Source organism: Balaenoptera borealis (genome assembly GCF_965194805.1).
Source record: "Balaenoptera borealis genome assembly, chromosome: 11".
Taxonomy (NCBI): Eukaryota; Metazoa; Chordata; class Mammalia; order Artiodactyla; family Balaenopteridae; genus Balaenoptera; species Balaenoptera borealis.
The window spans coordinates 32,052,607-32,074,939 of NC_138868.1; the positions used below are offsets into that span (position 1 = coordinate 32,052,607).

General features: G+C 37.5%; 1 protein-coding gene across 4 annotated transcripts in view; it reads left to right on the top strand.

Annotated features, from left to right (window-relative positions):
- The window catches only part of SLC5A12 (solute carrier family 5 member 12), a 46,700-nt gene that overhangs the window by 4,591 nt on the left and 19,776 nt on the right, over positions 1–22,333 (top strand). For 2 of the 4 annotated variants that reach the window (XM_082342453.1, XM_082342455.1), the window contains 6 exons: positions 2,586–2,651; positions 4,212–4,263; positions 11,013–11,167; positions 11,288–11,428; positions 16,133–16,262; positions 17,662–17,750. In XM_082342453.1, the coding sequence (XP_082198579.1) occupies positions 2,586–2,651; positions 4,212–4,263; positions 11,013–11,167; positions 11,288–11,428; positions 16,133–16,262; positions 17,662–17,750 (633 nt within the window). Of the gene's footprint in view, positions 1–2,585; positions 2,652–4,211; positions 4,264–6,689; positions 6,758–11,012; positions 11,168–11,287; positions 11,429–16,132; positions 16,263–17,661; positions 17,751–22,333 lie in introns of all 4 variants that reach the window. The other 2 variants (XM_082342452.1, XM_082342454.1) reach the window with 2 other exon arrangements.

Sequence of the window (22,333 nt, forward strand, 5' to 3'; positions counted from 1 at the left end):
CCAAGCACTTCTAGTACACCCTGTGCAAGGGGTGAGATAAAGCTCTCAAGCAGAAAATCACGGTGCAGTTAGATGCTATCAACATGTACTGGGACAGAGAGTGCCAATAAGCTCCAGGGGTCACACCCACAATGACTACTACAGTCACTAAGATCCCACTATATTCCTGTCCCTGCACTTGATGTTATCGTACACGATACCATTAGATCCTACAAATGCCAATTTTAGAAAGAGGTGGGCATCGTTTAGTGCAATAAACTAATCTTTCCAAGGACATGTGATTTGAACCCATGTTGTCTTCAGCTTAAAAGTTTTGCACTGTTCTTTATCCTATGATAGCTGAGACTTGCAGTTCCTCTCTCAGTGACTTCCTTACTTCTTTAAAAATATTTTCCTCATACCTGGTGCCCTCAGTCACACATCCACTGGATTATTACCTGACTCACAGTGTACTGAATGTGTTGTCTGAAGAAAGATGGTCTGAAAATAAGGTGGTTCTTTCCTTGGGGGAAGGGTTGAGCAGTAAATTGGGAGATGTGGATTAGTGTGAAACTGAGTGACAATTCTGTCAAGAGGAGTCTTTTCTAGGGTTTCAAAGAAGGTTCCACCTTAAGCCATCAATCCACACTTACTTATGTATCATTTCTAGGAAAAGGACACATCAGTAAACTCCTGGTTTAATCCGAATGATTTTTCTTAAATTAGATAAGAAAGAACTACTACCAATTAGAAATTACTACCAAGTACTACTACCAGGATATTAAGTCCTCAAGTCATTTGCTACTTTTAACATTTATTTTGTTCATTCAGTACATGTTTACCATGCACTGGAAGACAAATACTAGTGCCTTCTAGAATACTTGTTCAGGAATACCTTTCTTGACCTCCAACAGTAAATCAGATCCATATGTTTAGTGTGTTCACAGCTCCCTGTAGCTTTTCTTCTAGTACATACCATCACTGTAACTTTATTTTAGTATAAATTTGTTAATGGTCTCCTCTAATCTGTAAAATCCTTTGTGACATGAACTATATAATATTTGCTATCATTGTATATCAGAATGCCATATAGAGGGCAAGTAATAAATATTTGTTAAGTGAATGAATACATGAAAGACGAAGATAAAATGAATAAAATAAGACCCTGTTTACATGTACCAGGGAAAGTAAGTGTGGTAGGCTGAAAAATGCATTCCCCTCCCTCTAAAAATCATAATAAATGTTCTAATCCCAGGAACCTGTGACTGTTACCTTATATGGTTTAGCAAAAGAGATCTTTGCAAAGTTGATTAAGTTAAGGATCTTGAGATGGAGAGATTATCCTGGTTTAACCAGGCAGGCCTTAAGTACGATCACATTTATATGAGGGAGGCAGAAGGAGATTTGACAGACAGAAGAAAAGGCAGTGTGACCAAAGAGGCAGAGATTAGAGTGATAAAGCTAAAAGCTAAAGGACTGCCTGCAGCCACCAAAAACTCCAAAGAAGCAAGAAGTAAATTCTTCCCTAAGACCTCCAGAGGGAGCAGAGCCCTGCCAACACTTTGATTTTGGCCCAGTGAACTTGATTTTGAGCTCCTGGCTTCCAGAACTGTAAGAGAACACATTTCTGTTGCGTTAAGCCACCAAATTTGTGATATTTTGTTACAGTAGCCATAGGAAACAAATACAGTAAGATATGTGAATCCAACGCTAAAATACAAGGCAGCAGGTGATCAAGTGTTATTACATATGAAAGAAGTTTAATATAGTTGCCCTAAATGCTCAGAGGAGAAAGTATGAGTAGGAATAGGAATGGCAATTGGGCTATCCTTTCTGAAAGATGACCAAGAATTGGTGAATTTGGAGAGAGGGAGGCTCTCTCACACTGAAAATCTGCCTACACAAAGGATAAATCTGCAGAGTACAAAGCATGCTGGTTGAATTATACATAATGATTTTATGTGGAGAATAAATCATGTGAGGGTTAGTGATGTGAGCTAAGACAGGAAGGGTGTGGGTCAGACAGTAGAGGGTTTAGAATGTCAAGTTTGGGATGTGCATTTTGTTTTGTCAATGATAATCACTGGAAAGTTTGAGGAAAAGCATGACATGACCAGAGGTCTGCTTTATGAGAATCAATGCAGCAGGTGTGTGGTTGGTGGAATGAGTGGATAAGGCTTGGAATTAGAGAGGTCAGTTAGGGGGCTACTGCATTAATCTGAGAAAGAGGAAAGGAAGGCCTGAGCTGAACCTGGGGACAGTGGGGCTATAAAAGGAAATAATGGCTTTAGCATATCCACTAGGAAGAGCCCTGGATAATGAGCCAGAAAATCTGGTTTTTATTGAAGCAATAACAATTTAAAAATAAAAAACATTTATCTTCTCTGACCGTCAAGGGAAGCTTGAGCAAAAATTGAGTTTTACTATATCTTTGACTTTAAATAATCCAAATTTGTTTCCTTTTCTCCCAAGTACAGATAGCGTAAAATCATGTTATAAACTAAGCACTAAACTCAGAGAAATACCAAGAAAACAGAAAACCTTCTTAGCAGCCCTTACATAAAACTTGCTGATTCTTTGCATGTCCTTCTCTCTGTTCTTTCCAGTACTTACAACTACGATTCAACAAACCAGTTCGCTATGCGGCCACAGTCATCTACATTTTGCAGACGGTAAGTGGTAAGGGTTGCTGCAGAGGTGGATTGGGGAATGACAAGTATGGGTTTGTTTATTTCAGGGGGCAATTAACACAATTAAAAGAAAGATTAAACACTAAGAAGAAACTACTTTCTTCTAAGAATAGCACTTTCAAGACAGGTGATTATATCAAGGTATTTCCACATTTCATAGACCCCATATATCTGTACAAATAATGACAAACAAATATATATATATATATGTATATATATATATATGCATATATATATAAAATAAACCACCAAGGGAAAAAAGCTTTTTCTTAAATTTATTTTGAACTCTTATTTAACCTGTTCAAGTTGCTTTTGATATGAAATGATCTGGTAACTAATTCTGTTTTGTTTTGTTTTTTACTAGTAAACTATGTTGAACCAGAAATACCCATTTTGCTGAAAATCTGTTTAAGACTATACTCTCAAACCAATATTCCCACATTCCCCTTTTGCACTCCTCTCCTGGGTTCTAGGGTGCCCTCTTGCTGCCCCACACTTGCCTGTGGGACACCCTCAATGCATTTCCCGTGACTCACCAAGAACTTTCTGCTAGAAGATAACTATCTTCTCTTTTCTTAATCAAAACTCCCACTCACTGACTGAAGGATTTAAGAACAAGAAAAGGAGGGAAACACTGCTCCTTGACCTGTCCATAGATATTTGCCTTTTAAAACCCCACATGGATCTCTAAATGGTGAAATTTCATTTAAAATTAAATGGGACTCCATCCACTTCCATCGGTGTAGTGGCTGCAGTTCTGGGAGCTTGAAGATATACCCCCTATGAAGATCACCCATGTTGGTAGTTTTCCCTGCATGGTGTTCTAATCAGGGATTATTTCCATCTCCACTCTAAAATGTATATTTCAAATTGCTAAAATGTGTTTGTGTCATGGTGATATGTGTATGATGGGGTAGTGGAAGGGTGAATCAAAAACTTAACTTGAACCCTATTTTCATATCCTTCAGAAATATACCAGATCTAGCCATAAAATCTCAAAATATGCAGCCATCTTAAAAGTCCAACACTCGGGCTTCCCTGGTGGCTCAGTGGTTGAGAGTCTACCTGCCAATGCAGGGGACACGGGTTCGAGCCCTGGTCTGGGAAGATCCCACATGCCGCGGAGCGACTAGGCCCGTGAGCCACAACTACTGAGCCCGCGCTCTAGAGCCTGTGCTCGGCAACAAGAGAGGCCGCGATAGTGAGAGGCCCGCACACCGCGATGAAGAGTGGCCCCCGCTTGCCGCAACTAGAGAAAGCCCTCGCACAGAAACGAAGACCTAACACAGCCAAAAAGAAAGAAAGAAAGAAAGAAAGAAAGAAAGAAAGAAGTCCAACACTCTTCCGCCATCTCATGCTTATTATCCCTTCTGCAAATTAGTTACAGTAGCCAAGGACTTCAAAACAAGGGTGCATGGGATTGAAGTGTTTGATGAAGAAGTTTAAGGAAATGTAGCTCTAAGGTCACAAGGAATTTTTTAGGCAGGCTTCCTTTCTGTGTCACTTTTCTCACTGTTCACCTGACTCTCGTCTCTCCACCAGATTCTCTACACAGGAGTGGTGGTGTATGCTCCTGCTCTGGCCCTCAATCAAGGTGAGCTAGCGACACTCTCTTGCTGTCCACCATTTTTATACATGCCTTGTCACCTTGAGAAATGTACACACAACATCTTGTTGAGGAGACATTCCTGTGGTTAGGGTGCTTGAATTACTGTAGTTGTCACAACATAAAGCTCTATAAATTGAACACTGAAAATAATGCAAATTACTAGTTACTCAGTTTTATCCACATGGTTCCAACACCCAATTTGATTATTGTTTGTTTTCTAATCACTGAAGTTATGGCAATTTTTTCTGAAGCATGGTTGATTTACAGTATGTTTTGTTAGATTGTACATCAAAGTTATTCAGTTGTATATATATTTTTTCCAAATTATTTTCCATTATAAGTTATTACAAGACACTGAATATAGTTCCTTGTGCTATATAGTAAATCTTTGTTGTTTATCTTTTTTTCTATTGGAGTATAGTTGCTTTACAATGTTGTGTTAGTTTCTGCTGTACAATGAAGTGAATCAGCTATAAGTATACATATATCCCCTCCCTGTTGGACCTCCCTCCCACCCTCCCCCCCAATCCCACCCATCTAGGTCATCACAGAGCACTGAGTTGATCTCTCTGTGCTATACAAAAGATTCCCACTAGCTGGCTATTTTACACATAGTAGTGTATATATGTCAATCCTAATCTCCCAATTCATTCCATCCTCCCCTTCCCCACCCACCATGTTCACATGTCTGTTCTCTACATTTGCATCTCTATTCCTGCCTTGCAAATAGGTTCATCTGTACCATTTTTCTAGATTCCACATATATGTGTTAATATAAAATATTTGTTTTTCTCTTTCTGACTTACTTAACTCTGTATGACAGACTCTAGGTCCATCCACATCTCTACAAATGACCCAATTTCGTTCTTTTTTATGGTTGAGTAATATTCCATTGTGTATATGTACCACATCTTCTTTATCCATTTGTCTGTCGTTGGATATTCAGGTTGTTTCCATGTCCTGGCTATTGTAAATAGTGCTGCAATGAACACTGGGATACATGTGTCTTTTTTTTTTTAATTTTATTTATTTATTTTTTATACAGCAGGTTCTTATTAGTTATCTATTTTATACATATTAGTGTATATATGTCAATCCCAATCTCCCAATTCATCTCACCACTGCCACCCCCACCCCTGCTTTCCCCCCCTTGGTGTCCATACATTTGTTCTCTACATTTGTGTCTCTATTTCTGCCTTGCAAACCAGTTCATCTGTACCTTTTTTCTAGATTCCAAATATATGCGTTAACCTACGATATTTGTTTTTCTCTTTCTGACTTACTTCACTCTGTATGACAGTCTCTAGGTCCATCCACGTCTCTACAAATGACCCAATTTCATTCTTTTTTATGGCTGAGTAATATTCCATTGTGTATGAGTACCACATCTTCTTTAACCATTCATCTGTCTATGGGCATTTAGGTTGCTTCCATGACCTGGCTATTGCAAATAGTGCTGCAATGAACATTGGGGTGCATGTGTCTTTTTGAATTATGGTTTTCTCAGGATATACGCCCAGTAGTGGGATTGCTGGGTTATATGGTAATTCTATTTTTAGTTTTTTAAGGAACCTCCATACTGTTCTCCCTGGTGGCTGTATCAATTTACATTCCCACCAACAGTGCAAGAGGGTTCCCCTTTCTCCACACCCTCTCCAGCATTTATTTTTGTAGATTTTTTGATGATGGCCATTCTGACTGGTGTGAGGTATGTATAGTAGTGTGTTTCAGTATTCCCATACTACTAACTTATCCCTACTCCTTCCCTTTCCCCTTTGGTAACCATAAGTTTGACAATTTTGTATGGTATATACACAACCACTAAATAAGGTCATCTAAAATATATGGTCCTTTCTCAGTAATCTCATGAAGTAGATACTCTGAATACGTGAGTAAAATGTGCTTGTAGTAATTATTTTAAGATTTATACTTGACCTCTTTGAAAGAATAGAATCCTAGGGAAAAAAAGGAAAGAAGAAACAAAAGTAAAATAAATTTCATAATAATACCTGTAATATTAGAAGTCCTCAGTATTCAATTTAATTGTGCTATGTGCTTATAATGAGAAATATTTATTCATGGTCAATGTTTAGGTGGTTTCAAAGTACTCAGACTAACTTTGTTAAGAAAAACAAACAAACTAACAATTGGTGCAGAGATTGGAACCTCCAGAATCTTAAGAGGAAACATTTGGCTTTTAACATTACATGAAAACTATGGACTGGGTTGAGGTATAATAATGTAATAAAATAATCTTTATCAGGGTGAGAAAATTTAATGAGACAACTCTAATTTGATTTCCATTTGCGCACAAAGAACACAGACAAATATATTGTGACTTTTTCCTCATAAAGTTTGTTCTTTTACTTTCCTTAGAGAAAATTCTTTCAATATTTTTTCTCCTTTCATAGTGACTGGGTTTGATCTCTGGGGCTCTGTGTTTGCAACAGGAATTGTTTGCACATTCTACTGTACCCTGGTATGTATCTAGCTTTGAAAAAGTATTTAGCACTATCTCCTAATACGGGATAAGGGCAAATTTCCAACAACAGGGCATCTAAGTATAGCAGAAATTGCTATTCCACAATTAAATAGAAATATGCCGGCTTATCTGTCACAGTTTCCAGAGGAAGTTGCCGTTGTTTTGTTTAAAATTCTTTTCAGTACCAACCATTAATAGAATTTGGGCTCTGGGCTCATTTGAGAAAGCCATGGCTAAGAGAAGATTTAATGACAGAAATATCTCCGCGTTCAGAGGGTAGGTGACCATATGCAACTACTGAGAAAAAAAATGTGCTCATTTACAGTGATTATAAACCATAGGTAGCATTTATACTTCACTGTCTACTGGTTGAGGAATACAAAATGCATGAATGAATGATCAAGGATGGCTGGTATTTTGTAAACTTGAGGATTCCACAACTTGTTTTTGTCTCTTATAGATGGATAAGTTTGGATTACATTTAACATTTGGCCTTACACATGGTCAGTTTTAACCAAGGAACCTGGGTGGTATTGGCAATTATATTTATATAATTGTTACAATCGGTTTAGTTCAACAAACATTCATTGAGCACCTATTATTTGCCACGCCCTGCAATAGAAATCTTTATTCTTCTGAGTCACTGGTACCATTTATGGAGGCTTTAAGTAACCAGTTAAGAATATGGCAATGGTCCCCAGATAGTTGGATTCTCCTTCCTCCTTTACAGAGAAAAATAAAGTAATTGATATATTATCATATAGCACCATGCATGTATTTTGGCCTTGTGTGCATATCACTTATTCTTTTTTTTTTTTAATATAGTTCCCTGTGCTATACAGTAGGACCTTGTTGTTTATTACTTTTTTTTTTTTTTTTTTTTTTTATGGCTGTGTTGGGTCTTCGTTCCTGTGCGAGGGCTTTCTCTAGTTGAGGCAAGCGGGGGCCACTCCTCATCGCGGTGCGCGGGCCTCTCACCATCACGGCCTCTTCCGTTGCGGAGCACAGGCTCCAGACGCGCAGGCTCAGTAATTGTGGCTCACGGGCCCAGTTGCTCCGCGGCATGTGGGCTCCTCCCAGACCAGGGCTTGAACCCGTGTCCCCTGCACTGGCAGGCAGACTCTCAACCACTGCACCACCAGGGAAGCCCACTTTTAACATATATCATGATAACATACAATTTAAAAATGCTCTTATCTCTCTTTTCATACTTGCAAATCCCACCATTTCTTTGCACTACAGTTTTATCTTATTTTTTTTCCATTCCATTCTCACTACCGTAATTCTATTCCAGACATACTCCTCCTACCTAAATTAAAAATAGTCTCCTATTCCTTACGTGCCTGGCCGTATGTGACAGATTAGTGGCTCTGAAGTAACTGCCCATAGGAGAATAACTAGATGCATTGCTTAGCAACAGCAATGGAAGCCAGAAACAGTGGAATAATATCTTCAAAGCACTGAAGGAAAACAATTGTCAGTTATAATTGTGTATTCAGCAAAACTATCTTTCAGAAACTGACTGTCAAGAACTGAGAGAAATTACCTCTAACATATCTTCCCCTGAGAAAAACCTAGAGGAAATACCGTGGGAAGAAGGAAAATTATCCAGTTTTTGATGGAAGAAGTAATGATAAAAAAATAAAATAGTAAACCTTTAGTAAGTCTAGTCAAACAATTGCCGGTGCTTAATGAAAACAACAATAATTTTATAGTATGGTATAATTTATATAGTATCTAATAATATAGTTTATAATAGTATAAATATAATAATAATGATTGCTATTATATGTAATTTTGCGATTAAGAAAAAGAATAACTTTCATTTGGACATCAATAGCATGTAAATCAGGAAGAGAGTAATTAGACTTAAAGATTTTTTAAATCCTTGAATTGTTGTGGATTAAGACATTTTAAAAATTTAGACTCTAAATGAAAAATTCATGGCAAAATTTCAAGGGGACTCATTTAAATAACAATCAGAGTAGAAAAAGGGAATTAAAACAAAGCAAAACAAAACTGCAATTGATTTAAGCAAGAGAAGAAAAAAATACAGAAAAAGTAGAACAAATAGAAACCAAAAAGATGTCAGAAACAAGTCTGGGTACTTTAATAATCACAATAAACAAAAATAAGCTAAATGTACTACCTCTTAATTGATTTCAGTGTTTCCCTCCACCCTGCATGCCTCTGTTAACTTAATCTTCTTAAAACATCCATCTCTTCACGCCACTTGACTGACTTAATTCTCTCCTTGCTTCCCATTGTTCACAGGATAAAGTGTAAGCTTCTTAACCTAGTGTTGGAAATCTTTCAGTCAATCCACCCATCTAACCTCTTCTCACCACACCTCTGTTCCATCTCCTGTCTCTAGCCGGGCCACAGGCTTCAATGTCTCACCAAACTGGTGGCTCATTTATCTAAGACTTTTGCTCATAGAGCAGTTTCTTTACTCTGTTAATCCTGTGGCTGTGTAGCCTAGCTAAGATAACCAGTGGAAGAGATTTAAAAAAAAAAAAAAAGAGAGAAGTGATTCCTGCCATCCAAGAGTTTGCAATCTAGGGAGGTAAACAGTAGAACCAAAACAACAGACTGATTAAAATACCTAAGTGACACTCAAGGCACAGTCAGGATTGTAGATGAGTGGTGTGTGGGTGGGTGTGTCTCTTGCTGTATGAAGGAGTCATAGAATCAGAGAAGTTTTCATGGTAGCTATAGTAATCTGCCTTTTGATGCACATTTGGTAAAGTGGTGATGAAATGGTTTGTTCTCTTGCCGCAGGTCTAGCTCAAGTTCAGGTTTATGCATATAACCCATGCCAAGTAGCCTCTGAAAACTGAGGTCTTTGATATTTGGTCTTCATATCACTAAAATCTGATATTGTGATTTGGGTTTAGAAGTCTTAATGTCTTTAAAGAAAATCAAAATACCACTCGTGGAAGGTGGAAGTAAGAGATTGAATAGTCCTCAAATTGAAAATTGAACAGGATACAGAAACACCATGCATGTGGAAGGGACTTTTATGTCTATTTTTAAATTGCATTTTAATTTTAACTACACGAGAAATGATGAGACAAATCCAGTGTCTTCTTTCTTCTCAAGATAAAGATGAAGCCTGTCATCTTTTCACAGAAGTTCTTGACACTCTGGGGGAGTCACCGGGGATAATTCTATTTTTCAATGTTAAAAATACCACATCCTTTCATTCACATAGTGCTTATTCATTTTCAAAGTACTTTTAAAATATATCACTTCATTTAATCTTTCCTAATTTGCTCATGGCACCATCGCCATGTTCCTAAGGGATTCTCCAGCAGCCTCTTTCTTTCCTCCTTTATTCTTGCCCACATAGTCCCAACTAGAATTGTACATTGGAATCACCTGGGGTGCTGTAAAAACACTTAGAACTGGGTCTCAGCCCAGGCCTCAATTTATTCAGAATTCCTGGGGATGGGGCTCAGACATTGGTTTTTTTGTTTGTTTTCAAATTCCCCAAGTGACTCTGAAAAGGATCCAGGTTTGATAACCACTGCTCTAACCTATTGCCGAATCACCGTCTCCTGAGGTCTACTGTCAGATTCACCCTCCTGACACTCTGGTTTGCTCACCTCACTATTTGACCATCCTCTAGCTCTTAAAACACCTTTCTCCATGAGTGTCTGGAATCTATCATTCCTTCCTAGTTCTTTTCTTCTTTTTCAGTAGCCTACCATCTCAGTTTCCCCAAATTTATTCACTGCACTAAATTTACAAAAAAAAAAATCTCAAAATGTACAAGCCAGACCCAGGTGATCATCTTCAATAAACCTGGCACATAAAAGGTGCTCAGTGATGAAAGAAAGAAAGAAAGAAAGAAAGAAAGAAAGAAAGAAAGAAAGAAAGAGAAGAAAGAAAGGGAGAGAAAGAGAGAGAGAAAGAAAGAAAGAAAGAAAGAAAGAAAGAAAGAAAGAAAGAAAGAAAGAAAGAAAGAAAGAGAAAGAAAGGAAGAGAGAAAGAAAGAAATAGAGAAAGAAAGAGGGAGAGAGAGAAAGAGAGAGGGATGGAGGGAGGGAGGGAGGGAGGAAAGAAGGAAGGGAGGAAGGGAGGGAAGGAGAGAGAAAGAGAGAAAGAGAGAGATTGAGAAAGAGGGAGGGAGGGAGGGAGAGAAGGGGGAAGAAAGGAGAAAGAAAGATGCATTAGCAGAGAGGCTGTGCAGAAATGGAAGAGTTGAGGCTTCATTTTTAAGAACTCACATCCATTCTCTTCATTTCAGGGAGGATTAAAAGCAGTGGTGTGGACCGATGCATTTCAGATGGTTGTCATGACTGTGGGCTTCTTAACGGTTCTCATTCAAGGCTCAGCCGATGCTGGTGGATTACACAATGTATTAGAGCAATCAGCAAATGGATCTCGACTAAGTATATTTGAGTATGTCCAATGCTACTTTTTCTTGTTTTATAAAGATTTAGCCATATGACCTCATCACCTAAAATAAAATTTGGGCATCAAAGGAATGTATTTGTTCACTCACTTCTCTCTGCCTCATAGCTTTGATGTAGATCCTCTCAGGAGGCACACATTTTGGACAATCTCAGTGGGAGGAACTTTTACATGGCTTGGAATCTATGGAGTTAATCAGTCGACCATCCAGCGATGCATCTCTTGCAAAACAGAAAAACATGCCAAGCTGTGAGTTATTAATGAACATTTCAGTGTTTTTGCTCTGCCCTTTATATGCTTCAAATGTGTTTGTGTGTGTGTGTGTAAAAGAGAGAAAGATTCATTTAAACTTTCAACAATTTTTTGAGGCAGGCATTACTATTCCCTTCTCCACAAGGAAGTGGCAGTGCTGGGATTTGAACTTAGATCGTTCTGTCTGCCTTTGCTCACCGTCATTTGCTGCTTTCATTTACTGAGAAATGACTGGGTTAAATTAGGTGCTGTGGGAAGCAATGCAGAAATAAGGAGAACATATTTCTTACTTACAGTTTCTGTGATGAGATGGTCCTCATCACTATTTCCATTCAGCATGTGGTCTCTTCAATTACTATTTTTATTTTGATGGATGTGCTGTAAAAATTTCCAAGGAGAGGTTAAAAGAAGAAAACCCAAGGTAATGAAGCAAGTCGTAACAGGGCTTCAGCTGCTCCAACTCCTGCCTGGATAACCAGTCGCCAGTTTTACCAGGTCTGCTTACTCTGAAGGACTCCACAGAGCCACAACTTAAGGCTTTTTAAAACCATGCAATTCATCCCACGTTCTAGAATGGAGACCAAAGGAAGTTATGCACTTTTTTTTTTTTTTTGTAAAACTGGCAGAAATAAGCTAGAATTTCATTGAAAATGGGCATTTCATCCTCATTGCTGCTACCCAAGGTTCCAGCCTCTGCAGACTTGTCAGAATGCTGTTAACTTTTCTTGGAGTGAGAAACAGCCACTATGAATATTTCCACAACTGATCATAAAGTATTTTCAAGGCATAGTTTCTTATTTAGACAGAATAAAAGATAAAATTGACTGGATATGGCTCAACATTTCGTAACTTGAATTTCAAAAGGTAATATATTACTTATATAGTTCACATACCCTCAGAAGGAAGAAGTGAAAGCATTATCTACTGTTCTATCAATTCACTGGTAACATATTCATATCCTATTACAATAAATAATATTAAACTCTCTACACATGTGATCATCACTTTGTCAAATAGTTGAATTACTAAAAATGTATTTAGGATCAAATATAATTTTGATCTTAAAATTCACTTAAAATTAGAATTCATTTAAAATTCTGCATTAAAATAAATTAGAGTTGACAATATCTGATAAGGGAAGAATCTTTAGGTGAAATAAATAATAATTCTCTGTTAAATCAAGGGGTTTTTAAAATCTTAAGTGCTTGTGTTATACTATTTATTCTTGTGAACATGCCTAATTTCTCCCTATTATTATAATAGTACCTAAAAGTTAGGAAATGTATATCTTTGGCATTTTTTCAAGAGGCCAAGAATAGTACTTTGTGCTTATTAAATATTGTTTACTTATTGAACAAAGTAATGCTTCAAGAAGGTCATACTTGAATGTGTGAATGTGTAGGCCCATAAATGGAGACATATATACATAAGAATTTATGTGTGTGTGTGTGTGTGTGTGTGTGTGTGTGTGTGTGTGTGTGTGTGTAGGAGTGTATATATGTATATTCCGGCATGTGTACTTGTGCTTGTGTATCTTTAAATCTCGTTTAGTGGATTGGTTTAAACTAAGCAACCCATTCACAATAGTTTCTTGGAATTTGTTACCCTAGTATTTGATGGGTATGAAAACTGTCAGAAAAGGAGAGATACTCATGAAGGAAGAAATATATATAATTTCCTAAGCATTTAGGACTGCCATTCCTGGTTCCATCCATCCCTACTCCCATGGAAGGACCAGAGCTATGATAGGAATTTTGTTAGAATAAGGAAAGATGAAAAAACAAAAACTGTCTTTAGAAAAGACTTCCCTGTAAGAACCTTAGTTGATTTAGTTGATACAATTCAGGAGTGAGAAATCAGTCCAAATGGTCAGTATGGTTGAAGTGCACACAGCTGGAGAGGAGATTGTTATAGTGGGGATCTAGTGGGACCTCTCATTTGTCACGCAACTGGAGCCTCAAGGGCGCTTCCAGGACAACTGGGGGCCACTCAGAGCCAGCTGCCAACAGACTCTTATCTAGGAGGCTCTATAGAATGTTGATTACATGCATCGCTTCTGCTCAATTATCTGAGAGCCTGATGTAATTAGGACATTCCATCAGGGTTTAGAAAAATCTCTGCATCATAGGTAGGTGAAAATACATCCATGAAGTTCATACTGAATGTGGCCAGAGGTTAAAACCGGAAGTGACCCATTAGCGACGCATTTAATTGCGTGGCCAGAATGCTGATGACAGTAAAGACAGCTTCATCCTAAGCCAGATCTTCTTCACACTTAGGAATAGTATCGCTTCCCAAGTCATCTTAGACGTGCTCCCTGGAAGCTGCTTTGGACGCTTTTGTTTCTAGACTTCAGTTTACGCTTCAGGACTGCAGGTAGAAGATGATGCTGTGAGGGCAGGAGAAGCCGGTGCAGGTTACCTGGTCCCTTCCCATCACCGTCTCATGTCCCAGCTGAGATGAGCACATCCACACCCAGTCACTCATGTTCCATTCTCTTTGCCTTTGTTTATTTTCTTTATATCTTTTATTGCATCTAAAATCACCTTGTTTATTTATTTCATTTTGGTGATTATTACCTGCCTCTAATCCCAGAATATCATCTTCATGAGGGTGGGCTCTGGGTTGCTCACTGCTATGTCCTCAGTACCCAGAAGAACCTGGTACAAAATGATGCTTCATAAATATTTTCTGAATGAATCGATGAAGTGGCTTAAGTTGCAAACAGGAGAATTAGCCCTGTAGAGAAGTAAAGTCTATCTCTAAAGAAAAAAATAAGTTCAAATACAAGAGCTTTAACATTCTATTATACAATTTTGCCACTGATTTCTCATTTCCCATAGTTGACTGGTGAGTTTTTAAAATTGTTTTGAATAATGGCTCTATAACCTACATATGGCTGTATAACCTCCATATATTTTTATGGAGTATAGCTCATTCAATCCTCATATTAGTCCTATAATAAGAAGTAAGGCAGGTATGTTACACTCTTTTTACCAAGGATTTAACTGGCTCAGAGTCTTAGTGACTTGTCTGAAGTCACACAGTTGTTAAGGATAAAGTCTTCTGACTCCAGGTCCAATGCTCTTTTCAAAAAAGAAATGATGTAAAGAGTATAACCATATTGTAAAGAATTTCTATCTTTCATTTATTCATTTAATCATTTTTAACAAAAATAAAATAATTTATGTCTGCTATGTGCCAGCATTATTGTGTGCTCTGGGGACATAGCCCTGTGTGTGTTCAAGTGGGGGAAACAGATAATAAACAAATAAATGTATTATACAATTTCAGATAAGGATAAATGCTATAAAGATGTAAGAACGTATAAGGAGTAGAATCTGATGAGAGAGCAGGGAGTGACCTTTCAGGTAAAGAGGCCTATCCAGGATATGGCCTGAGAAAAGTTTGAATAGAATTTGTCTAAATGGCAGAAGTAAGAGTACAGCTAATTCAGTCTGCAGATATTGACCATTTTATGTATCAAATGTATTCCCCAAAGGCTATGTCTAAATCAACCTTTTTCAAACAAAAGCAAACAAACAACTAAAACTCAAAGATAAATATGGTTGGAATAATCCCAAGGAAGGAATTTCAGAGATAAGACCCTTTCCTAATGTAAATAAAGTAAAATAAAAATTTCCAAATGGGTTGATTATTTAACATATTTGCTTCATAAAAGAATACTTTGATTTAAGGGTTTTCTGAAAGTCAGGTACACCTGTACAGCAGGGGTTTTAAGGGGCTTTGAAATGAATATGTGTCCTTACATTTGAATGTGAGTGCATCTGAATCCCTTCAAACAATGGCTGAATCCCAGGAAATGCCTCCTGTTGCTCTTTTGGCCCCCTGCCCCTTGAAACTCTCTCCAGAGCGAGATTGTTTGTTCTCTCACTGATCCAGTGTGAGGCCAGCCGACTTTCAAGTCTTCCCTGAGATTTAGAAGATGTGTAATATTTTGACTTTCAAAGAACAGTATGAATACAAAATAACCATAGGATACTACAAATGCACTCAAACTGAAGTTAAGCAGAATGTTATAGAATAAAAAGAATTGTTGTAGAATAAAAAGAATTGCTCCAAAGAATGTGGGGAAAATGACTTTAGGTTTTTCATACCTTCTATTGCCTTTTAAAAACCTGTGCTTTAAACTTCATCTGATTTAATCTCCAAAGCGAATATTTCCAAAACGTGTCTACTTCTACATTTATCTCATCATTCCTCTGGAATAAAAGATGTTAAAATGTAAGTTGGCTTTTTGACAGTTTCATGAATTGAGTGGGGAGAAATTACTTGAAGTTATATAATATGAGTGATTGATACGTGAAATTTCATCCAAGGAAAAAGACCTCACACTACACATTGCGACTTTGCAGAGAAGCTATTTCAAAAGTAAACCCATCAAAAATCTACCTTGTTCAAATTTCATAATCAGTCTAAAAATGTAACATGCCCAAACAAAAAAAAAATGCAAAAGTATAAAAAGTAATGATTTTTTAAAAATTGAAATATAATCGACTTGTATTAGTTTCAGGTGTATAACAGTGACTTGATATCAAAATATATACATTCTTGAAGGCTATAGAATTTTATTTTATAGCAAAAAGGCCCCCAAAATTTTACCTTGAGTCTTTGGTAATGCCCTCACCACACTGTAATATGACATAGAGTCTACCAGTAGATCCATGTGTTATTTTCTAGAGCCTTGTATTTCAACTTGTTGGGCCTCTGGGTCATTCTGGCATGTGCTGTCTTCTCTGGCTTAATCATGTACTCCCACTTCAAAGACTGTGATCCTTGGACTTCTGGTATCATCTTAGCACCAGACCAGGTATGTGCTCCCTTGGGGCCAGTGGGGAACAGCTGAAATGAATGTGTTTCTGGCCATCGATGTTGAGCCTTTCTCTTTTTCGACCTGGACCTCTAGGTATTTCCCAAACCCCAAAGACTTGATTTCTTTCCTCTCCTCTTGGATGATATTATCACAGATCAGGTTCTAATACTGGGGAGTGAACATGTAAAAAGAAGGTACCTTATCTTGTCCTTGAAGGCAAGGACTGGGGCCAGGGCAGGGCTGGGGAGAGTGGAAGAGGACTTGAACCTATAGCTTTGGTTTTCAATGCCACCATTCAATTCTTTTTTTCTATCCATCACAAGGTTGATTAATGATGCTTTAATCTCAGATTGAACAAAATGACCCTTATCTCTATAATGCTTCTGCTCATGTCTTCTCATTATGGCTTAAACAATATCACCCCAATATATTACATTAAACATGCTTTTTTAAAATTAATTTTTATTGGAGTACAGTTGATTTACAATGTTGTGTTAGTTTCAGCTGTACAGCAAAGTGAATCAGTTATACATATACATATATCCACTCTTTTTTAGATCCTATTCTGATATAGGTCATTACAGAGTATTGAGTTCCCTGTGCTACACAGTAGGTTCCTATTAGTTATCTATTTTATACATAGTAGTGTGTATAGGTCAGTCCAAATCTCCCAATTTATCCCTCCTCCTCCTTTTCCCCCGGTGATCATAAGTTTGTTTTCTACATCTGTGACTCTATTTCTGTTTTGTAAATAGGTTCATTTGTACCATTATTTTAAGATTCCACATATAAGTGGCATCATATGATATTTGTCTTTCTCTGTCTGACTTATTTTACTCAGTATGACAATCTCTTGGTCCATCCTTAAAAAATCCATTCATGGAGAATATTCTCAGGAGGAGCTATCGTCTCCATCCTCTCCCCCTACATGTGCAGCTGTCCCACTGTGTCCTGTGGCTGTTCCTCTACCACAAATCTGGCTCCAGAGTAGAACCATAATACCTAGACTCCCTGAAGACCTGTTTTAAGCATTGGTTTTTAGGATTTAGTTTCTAACATTAAGGGTAAACAGGCAAGAGAATAGCATACATTGCAAATGTAAAAAAAGTAAAAAGTTCCTGAATATTCTCAAGTTCATCCAACATTTTCCTTATATGACTGTCCCCTTCCTATCCCTTCCCCTCCCCTACAGCTGCACTCAGGTCCATGGAACTGGATTGATCATAACTTCATTTGTTAGCATTTAACAACGATAGTCCAGGCAAATTCCTTTATTGTTACTTTATTTTTTCCTTTTTTTTCCCACCTCCTTTTGCTAAAAAGCTACAATACAGTCCCACATTTCAGCCATTGCTGATGAGACCACTAATCCCATCTTGTTTTGCCTCCTCTTCAGCTGATGCCATACTTCGTCATGGAGTTATTTGCCACAATGCCAGGACTTCCAGGACTTTTTGTGGCTTGTGCCTTCAGTGGAACTCTGAGGTTAGTGTATTGACTACACTTGGCAATAATGTTCTGATAATGACGATGGTGAGGATGGTGATAGCAAGGCAACAAGGATGACAAGGGTAATGGTGGTAGTCATTATCAGTATTACTGAGTATTCACTGCATGTCAGCTGCCCTGCTGAATGCCTTATATGTATTTGCTCATTAGTTGTCACACATTATATGAGGCCGAAACTACTCATTATCATCAGCTTACAAATGAGGAAACTAAGATTTAGCAAGGCAGATAACTTACCCATGGTGAGACAGTAAGCTACAGAGGTGGTATGCAAACCTAGGTCTGCCCTTGCACTAGATCTCTCTGTTTATTTTCTCAACCTTGTCTGATGCCAACTGCCCCCATGATTTCGCATCACCTGCACACAAGGCAGCTCTCTCTGCTGGCATTTCTCATTCAGCTGCAATACATTCTTACAGATCTATCCTTTGCAATCCATTCTCTCTATCTTCAATAACACACTCAGGCAGCTAAGAACATCCATATCCAAAATGTAGACATTATTCTAAATACAAAATTTTTCACACATTTATTCTAACAAATATTTTAGAAGGTTTATATTATGCCAGGCACAGCTGGTGACAGTGGGGATACTTCAGGGAACAAGACTAGCATAAGTGTTGCCCTGATATAGAGTTTGCATTCTCGTAGACATGGAAGACGGACAATATATAACTAAACAACAACAAAAAAGACAAGATATTGTTTGATAATGACAAATAGTATAAAGGAAATGACAGAGTGGTAGCCTAGAGAGAGGTTAGGTTTGGGGGCTTTGTTTTTGATAGGGTCTTTAGTGAATTCCTATTTAAGTATATGACATTTGTGTTGAGATCTAAAGTGTGTGGAGAAGCCAGCTCTGTGAAGATCACAGGCAGGAACTTTTACAAGCAGGGGGGAGGGCAAATACCAAAGCCCCAAGGAGATAATCTGTATGGAATAGTTCAGGATCCAAGAGAAGAGTTGAAGCATAAGGAACGGGAAGGAGAGCAGATGGGGAGAAGCCTAAAGAGTCAAGCAGGCATCGGATCAGGAAGAACCTTTATGAAAGAGTAAAGAGCTTGCATTTCATATTAAATAGGAAGGTTTGAAGCAAGGAGGTTTGATGATGTCATACAACTGAAGACTCAGTCTTCTTTATGGAGGGAAGTGGCTATCACAAAAGCAAGAGTGGTGAAAGTAGGTGACTATACAGGAGGCTTTTGCCTTAATCCAGGTTAGACATGATAGTGACTTGGAGAATGGGGGCAAGAGTGTTGAGAGCAATGGACTAAAACACTAAGACAGTATCACGTTTTTAGATTCCACATGGAAGTGATATCATATGGTATTTGTCTTTCTCTGTCTGACTTACTTCTCTTAGTATGATACATATTCCCTTGATCAGAAGTGGGGTTGGCTACCTTTCCGTACTTTCACTGGCCATTTGTAGTTCTTTTTCTGTAAGATGCCAATTCATATTCCCTGCTATTTTTTTTCTTTTGAGTTTTCTTCCTTATATATATAGGGAAATAGCTTATTGACATATGTTTCATTTTTCTCATCTGTCATATGTATATTTGCTTTATTAATAGTATTTTTGAGTATGTTGAGCTTCTATTTCATATTAATCAATTCTTTTACATTATGGTTTCTGGGTTTGTATTATTCTTATGAAGGCTTCTCCATTCCATGTTTATAAATAATCATCCAGACATCATTCTAGTATATGGCCTTATTAAATGTTAAAATTACTAAATCATCTAGACTATACATGGGGTATAAGAAATGAAGTGGAGTTCCTGACTTATTTTCCTTCTAAGTTAGTAGACAGTTGTCCCATTATTTTTTAGTAAAAAGCCACATTTTCACCACTGACTTGAAATGCTACTTTTATCACGTCCTACATTCTTTTATATATTTGGAACATTTCCTGGATTTTCTTTTATATTCCTTTGATCTATTTGTGTACAGTTATGACAATACTAATAATTTTAATGACTAAGCTTTAAAGTTTGATTTAAAATATGTTAGGTTAGTATTTATTCATTACATTTCTTTTACAGAATTTCCCTTGATATCAGATTTTTCCTAATTATTTTCAGTTAATTCTATAGAACTTGGGTGTACTCAAATCATAATACCTGCAAATACTTTTGAGTTCTCTTCTTTTCTAATAGTTACACTTCTATGTTCACTCTTATGTAATTATGCTTTGAGAACAATGATAAAAAATTGAGGGATTACAGAAATCCTTGTTTTGTTATACACTTTATCTTTTTATTTTATTTTTTAATAACTTTATTTATTTATTTATTTTTGGCTGTGTTGGGTCTTCGTTGCTGCGTGTGGGATTTCTCTAGTTGCAGTGAGTGGGGGCTACTCTTCCTTGCGGTGCGGGGGTTCTCACTGCAGTGGCTTCTCTTGTTGTGGGGCACGGGCTCTAGGCTCACGGGCTTCAGTAATTGTGGCAGGTGGGCTCAGTAGTTGTGGCTCGCAGGCTGTAGAGCACAGGCTCAGTAGTTGTGGCGCACAGGTTTCGTTGCTCCGCAGCATGTGGGATCTTCCCGGACCAGGGCTCGAACCCATGTCCCCTGCATTGGCAGGCAGGATTCTTAACCACTGCACCACCAGGGAAGTCCCTGTTATGCACTTCAAAGGGAATTGTTCTTGGATTTTACCATTAAATACGATTTCAGGTTTTGGTTTAAACTATATTATTTATTTACATTTTAAAATATTTATATAAAGCTAATAGAATCATAAAAAAGAACAAAAATGCATATATTTATTCTACTTTAAGAAATATTTTTATCAGGGAGAAATACTGAATTTTGGTAAACTATTGGCATTTTTGAAATGAGTATTTTTTTCTTTTTTAGCTTTTGGCATATTAATATTAATATATTGACATTTCCAAAATAGCGAAATCTCTTAATTCATATAATGACTTTAAATTGCTTATGGTATAATTTTAATTTAGTGTTCTGCTGAATTATTTTTACTAATACTCTTTGTAGGATTTTGCATCAGTAATATAAAATCATATTGTTCTGTGGTGTTGGTATTAGTATCTCAAGAAAACTAAGGACAGAAACGATGAACACCAGAGGATCAAACACAAGTAGGGTGACACGCTAGCTTTCATTTTGTCCCTCCATACAGAGCTTTATTTTTCTTAAAGCTGACTCCAGAATGGAGAAATATAGCTGTCAACAGATTAATTCCCCCATAAGAGAATGGTTGATTCTTTTGATCTCAAGTTCAAAAATTCCAAGAAAGAGACACACTGGACAGTACATATTATAGAGAGATTACTATTACTATAACATTAAGGAGGGTGTTGGGTTAGGGAAAGGGAAAGACAAGAGTGGGGGTGGAGTTAAGAGATGGTGGTTGAGTGATAGGAAAAAAAAAAACGACTTTCACCATCTTGTAACAGTTTTAGAATCTGAGAAATTGACATATGGATAATACATCTGACCTCAAAAGCAACCCAGCAAAGGTTCTACAAATCTGCTCCCTCTGGGCCGAAATCAGCTTTTTGTTCCCTCCCTCCCAATGGATTCAAGGGTTAACCCTAATGTTGGAAACTTTCAAATGATGGATTTTGAGCCATATATGTTGGGAGCATGGAAGTTTATTTTTACTTGATCATCTCCTTTCCTTATTTGACTTGCATGGATCTACATATAGAAGAGGAGTCATATAGGGAACATCTATTCTACTAGCTAAAATATTCCTGGTCTAGATGAGGAATTTAATAAGCTTTCATGCTATTCTGCAAAGAAAACTCCAACTTCTTGGGTTTTCTGTCCACTAAGCGAGTTTTAGGGCTATAAGACTGAACTCTGATTGGAAAGTCAGAGAGAGAATATCAGAGCTTTTATGTGCTTTTGGTCTTTGCCTGCTTCTTAGTCTTATCTTTGCCCCTTTCTCCCTTATTAATTGCATGCTGGTCACACTGGTGCTTCCTGTTGTTGAACGAAATAAGTTTTCCACCTGTAGGCATTTACTTGTAATTTTCCCTTTGTTCTAAAACATCTTTTTCTGAATTTGCATGGGTCCTTTCAGTGCCTATCTTAACCATCACTTCCTTAGGGAAGAATATCCTAACTTCATATCAGTTTAGGCCTCTGAAAGACATGATTTCATAGCTCTTTGTTATTTTTCTTCATAACAATTGTAGTCAATTGTATAATTGGTTGTTAAATGTCTATGTCGCCAAGTAGAGTGTAAGCTCTACGTCTTTCTGGTTCACCATTGTATGCCTAGTACTCAGAATGAACAGATGCATAAATGGTATGAATGAATGAGTGAATGAATGAATGAATGACATATTGTACTGATTTCTGGATTAGGATAGTCAGTACTTTCTGCCTCAAGTTTAACCTTCACACACACACACACACACACACACACACACACACACACACACACACACAATTTCTCTGCTACTGCATGCTAACTCATTTAATGTCTCGTTAGGGGAATCAGTGAGAGTTCCAGCATGGAAGCCTAGCTTCTTCACTGGAGTTAGAGGAAGACATCAAAGAGCATTAAGCCCAGAAGCAGCTTTG